Consider the following 5,312-nt stretch of genomic DNA (forward strand, 5'->3'; position numbering starts at 1 on the left):
CGGGGCCCAGCAGGCGGCCTCGGTAGGCCTTCCCGAAGCGGTCCTCCCCGAGCTCCTCCATGAACCTCACGGAGGACAAGCTAATCTCCTTGAGCTTGGCCTGCGGGAAGAGAAGCCGGTGAGACGTTCCTGCCACTGCAACCCGAGGGAAGAGGGGAGTTCTGGGGGCTTGGGGGGCACCTGCTCGCCTGCCTGCTCCTGGCTCCCTGCCCCCACACTGCTCTCTGCTCTTAAGCACGCCCTCATGGCACAAGCTGCCTGAAACCTTCCACGGATCCTCTTCAGGCTGCAAATGATGCCCCAAGAGCAGCTGAGCACCAGCCAGCGGCTGCGAGCACACCTGTTCGCTGCACCTAACCAAGCCGAGCGCAGGCGTCCATCACCCGGGGAGACCTGGCTCTCTCTCCAGCCCCAGTGGGCGGCGACCTCTGCACTTCAGAGCCCGCCCGGCTGCTCTCCTGGTGCTTCCTCTCAATTAGGTAATTTTCCACGGATGCACTACGTGAGTGAAATCCATGCGAACCTGCACCTCAACTTCTACGGTTCTCGCCCTTCTGTGTCTGGCCCCCATCCTTCTGGGAGCTTCCCTGGCCCCAAGGGATTCCATGTCCCCCTTGCGGTCCAGCCACCCACCCCTGCCCTGAACACTACGTGGCCCCTGGAAACAGAGCTGAAGGAGCCCCTCCCCTTCAGAGTCCGTGGCCCCGCAGGCGGAGCAGCCAAGCACCAGGGAGGGACTGGCACTGCTTTTGGCCCTCACCATCCTGACCCCCTGGGGTGGGGGCTGTCCCCACTTCCTCTACAAGACTGTTGGCTCCATCCTTCCCTGAAAATCACACGCAACCAAGCAAACCAACCACACCCCAACTGAGCAGGAAGCAGGCCCAGCCCCTTAAAAATGCCATTTGACCTCAGGTGGTGGGGCCCTGCCAAGCCTTCTGGTGCCCGGTGGGCACAGCAGAAGCTCTCATGTGAGGGCGGCTCGGTGGGCTCGGGCCGAGGGTGCAGCCCGCTGCCAGGACAGGAGTTCCAACGCCCAGTACGCATTCTCCGAGGGCACCAACGTGCTGGCATGTTTCAGAGAAGAAACAACAGAATGAAAGGCAGCTGAAGAGGTAAGTGTGGAGCGTGGAGCACAGTAAGAAAGCCGGCGGCAGGCGGAGGGGCGGGGAGACCTGCTTGTGCGGGCCCATGAGGGGCAGCTCCACGTCCTGGCTGGGCGACGCCATCAGCTGCCGGCGCGGGGGCGCGGCGGCCGACGCCTTCTGCTTGTTGCGGCACATGCAGACCAGGAAGAAGAGGCAGGCGACCACCAGGGGGATGGCGATGCTGGGCACCAGGATGTACAGGATGCCCATCCTGCTGCCGTCCTGGGGGCCTGTGGGCGGCAAGGCATCCGTGAGCTTCAGAAAACATCGCCTTTAACAGCCCCTCCCACCTCCAACCGCAACATTTAAGCACATGAGGGTATCGGGTCAGCTGCACGAAGGACAAAATTACAGCCCAGCCTGAAAAGCAAGGGCGATGCACACTACACACTGCGGAATGGGCCCTGAGCCACCCCTGGGAGCAGTGGGAATGCGGGCACCGACAGGTGGCTCCCAGCTCCCGCCCCCGCTTTTCCTGCGCACCGCCTGGAGACAGCTGCAGCCAGGTTCATGTTCATGAAACCCACGTCCTCAGTGAAGGAAGCTCAGGACTGGGATTAAAAATGACCTGTTCTTCATCCCGTACACTAGGATGGGCCACATTTTTTAATATCAGTATGTTCTCTTAGGACGATGACTAGAAGAGCATTTAAGTGGCACCGACCAACCAGGGACCCAGGCAGCAGGGGCACAGAATCCGGAAGCGCCGTCCTGCAGGGCCAGGAGGGGACCAGGGCCAGGAGGGGAGCAGCGCTCTGCCTCCCCCTGCAGGGCCAGGAGCAGCGGCCCCAGAGTACGCACAGGGGCGCGGTGCCCTGTGACCAGTGGACAATGAGCTCTCCACCTGGAAGGTGACAAGCAGTTTCTGGCCAACACAGTCTCTGGAGGAGCTAATCCACCTCTACCGCCACTACAGTCACACAGCCGTGTCCCAGACCCGGCCTGGCCTCCCGGCTCCCAAATGAAACAAGGCCACACAGGCCGCTCCGGGCCTCCGGGGGCAGGTGGTCTAGAAGCCCCGGGCAATGCAACTCAATTTTCATCACCAGGGCTCGGGGAGCATCCACAGCCTCAGGCCACCGTCAGAGGTGTGAGCCCGCCCAAACACTAGTATGACATTTATCTTATCGTTATCTTTTTAAAATTACACTCAGCCAATTTTGCTCAGTGGTTAGAGTGTCGGCCCACAGACTGAGGGATCTCGGGTTTGATTCTGGTCAGGGGCACGTACCTCAGTGGCAGGCTCGACCCCTGGTCCCAGTCAGGGTGTGGGCAGGAGGCAACCAATCCCTCCCCCCGTCTACTCTCCTTAAAGATCAATGGGGAGAATATTCTCGGGAGAGGATTAACAAAAATAAACAAACAAACAAATAAAATCACAAACAGCCCATGCGTGTTATATTCCTAACAGCCCACGTCACCAAAGGCTATGCCATGGCCAAGAGGTTGCTGTCCCCCTGACTTTAAGTTGAACACGGAATAACAATATTCAACTATTTTTATACATAGAAGCGTCAGTTTCATAAAATAGAAGTTTGAGTTCATAGAGTCACATCGTCCACATCCCGCTTCTGGTTTTGTGGCAGGAAAATGGACCTGGCGCTGCTCTCAGGACAGACAGCTCCGGGCGCCCCCTGGTGGCCATGCATTAGCCTGTGTACCACCAGCCCCTACAGGCAAACAACTTGTCTGTTTCTTATTCAGCCGCTACAAGTAATTCTGTAACAAATATCCTTGCATTTCTGCCCTCTAGCTACAAATATTTCTGCAATATAAGACCCCTGCGATTGCTGGGTCAAAGAACATGCATTTTTTCCCGTTATGTTTTGATTTTGTTTTAACTACGAAAGTAGTAACTACTCATTATAACAACGTTTTATATTTTAATGTATCTGTAAGTCATGGGAAGTCACTGCTAAAAGTTTGATGTGCATCTTCCCCAAACTTCACCCTGAAATATAGGGCTTATGTGCATGTGCATGCATGCACACACGTGCACACATACATGCATGCACACACATGCGCACACACAAAGCTTTCTTTGTTTTTGTTTTTCTGAAAACAGAAAGGGAAGAGAAAGGAGGTAAGAGGCGGGAGGGACAGAACACAGCCAATGGCCTGCAACTTGCTCCTGCTCCTGCACCGATCATGCACATCCTTGCAGGACACTCTCAGGCCCTGTAGCCCTCCACCACGTAGCTGTGCGGTAATCTAACTGACATCTCCACGCCTGACATTTACTCCGAAGTGAACATGCTGCTGAAGATGTGCTGGGCGGCCAAGCGGTGGGCGTGCCAGGTCTGGACCCGAAACACAGTATGCAGGCTGGAGGCAGGCCCCGCCATTGCTGCAGGCTGGAGGCAGGCCCCGCCACCGCTGCTGGCAGAGGCTTCTGGGCGGCTGGTGAGCCTCGGTGCACTTCACCCATTCCCTCCCGATCAGTCTTCTCCTGGTGATTTCCCTCCAACCCTCTACTTCAGGCTCCAAAATGGAAAACTCAGGAGCAGCCCGATCTCAGGGATCCAGCCGAGTGGAGCTGGTGGGAGTAAATGTTGGAATACAGGATAATAATGTTTGCAACCATTAACGCCAAGGTCTTCTCCTTTTCATAATCCAACAGAGAAATCGCAGGGCCCATGGGTAAGAGATATAGGTTCTAATTTTCTCTCATTCTGCTGAGCTGCGTGGGAGCTGGGGAGGCCGGGCAGGGCCCGGTCAGACCCCGGCGAGGAGCTGCCTCCCGGGGCCCCAGCTAACACTGGGAAATGCCACGTAATAATGTTGATGGAGAAGCAAGATGCAAACTGAATGTCCCAGGACCATGCACAGGAAAAGGGCTGACAGGAGCCAAATGCAAACAGTGAGGAAATTGGGGGTGATTTGCACATGACTCTTCAGACTTTTCTATGATGTAAAACGTGCTATAATGACCAGCTATTACTTTTATAACCAGCAACAGTTTTACATAAAACAAGCGATCGTGGCCATGGAGGGGGCGGTGACAGCACCAGCCCCCGGGCCAGGGCAAACCAAGTGCACGCAACAGAGAGAACCTACTGCATGGGGGCACGTCGCACAGCTCCATGGGCACGTTCTTGTTCTTCGTGAAGCACCAGGGCCCTTCCATCTGCCCTCCGGGGTTCCGGCAGTAGGCGTGCCCCCCGCCGAGCTCCGGGAAGTCTGCACTGCTCAGGTGGTGGCTGTGGGGGTGCTGCAGAGCCCACGGCTGGCACTGGTGCCCTGACTTGGTGGTGCTCGCCGTCCCTCGGTAGTCCGTGCCCGAGCCGTTGTAGCACTGATGGTCTGAGAGGGGAGAGGGGTTAGGAGCCGATGGAGAGCAGCAGCCCCGCTCGGGGAGAGCACCTCAGGCTTTAGGACACCGAGCCAGTAGCCCGCAGGCACTCAAACTGGGGTCTCCAATGACAGAGGCTTGTATATTAAAGATAATTTAACAAAGCCCCAAATTCACTAATTCAACTGGGGTGCACCAGGGACATATGTGGGGAAGGAAAGTTGCCAGAAGTGATCCCACGACCCTGGAACCAACTTTGGGACCCACACCCGGCACCCCCACTCCGGCATGAGCTCAGCCAGCCTCGTGTTCACCGGCTCTGGAAGCAAAGCCAAACTGCAGGAGAGGGGCTGCCAGCTGGCCACCCTCAGACCCCTCACCAGGGAGCACGGCTCAGCTCCGCCTGGGGTTAGGGGGACCCCCCCTCTCCCAGCCAGGCCTGGGGTTAGGAGTTACTATTCGCATGTAACAGGTGGAAGGATGTTTAAGCAACTTGTCCGACGTCGCACCGAGTAAGCCCTGCAGCCAGGATCGGGGAGCGCAGCAGGCCAGCGAGCAGGCTCCGGTGTCAGGAGGAGCCCCGCCCACTCGGGGAAGCCCTGGCCTAAGGAAGGACTAGCCTCTGCGCTGGTGCCCTGCCGCCGAGCCTCCGTGTTTGTGGCCGGCAGGCAGATTACTCCGCCGCAGGGAGTGGCGTCTGAGGCTCGGGGAGGTGGTGACTTACTGGTGTCCCAAGGACAGGCAGGGGCCAGCGCGGTGTGGCCTGGGCTGCCCGGTACCCTGCTCTGGAGCCCTCCCACAGGCCCTACTGGAAGGAGGGGCCCTGGGCCGGGACTCACAGCGGCCCAGCCGCTCGGCTGGGATGCCGATGC

General features: G+C 57.9%; 1 protein-coding gene across 1 annotated transcript in view; it reads right to left on the reverse strand.

The window, feature by feature from the left end:
• ROR2 (receptor tyrosine kinase-like orphan receptor 2) overlaps positions 1-5,312 on the reverse strand; it is a 90,337-nt gene that overhangs the window by 1,934 nt on the left and 83,091 nt on the right. Inside the window, exons 6-9 of the mRNA XM_014530676.1 lie at positions 5,280-5,312; positions 4,206-4,451; positions 1,176-1,378; positions 7-100 (exon numbers count right to left, since the gene is read on the reverse strand). Of these exons, the coding sequence (XP_014386162.1) occupies positions 7-100; positions 1,176-1,378; positions 4,206-4,451; positions 5,280-5,312 (576 nt within the window). The remainder of the gene's footprint in view (positions 1-6; positions 101-1,175; positions 1,379-4,205; positions 4,452-5,279) is intronic.

Source organism: Myotis brandtii, unplaced genomic scaffold (genome assembly GCF_000412655.1).
Source record: "Myotis brandtii unplaced genomic scaffold, ASM41265v1 scaffold760, whole genome shotgun sequence".
Taxonomy (NCBI): Eukaryota; Metazoa; Chordata; class Mammalia; order Chiroptera; family Vespertilionidae; genus Myotis; species Myotis brandtii.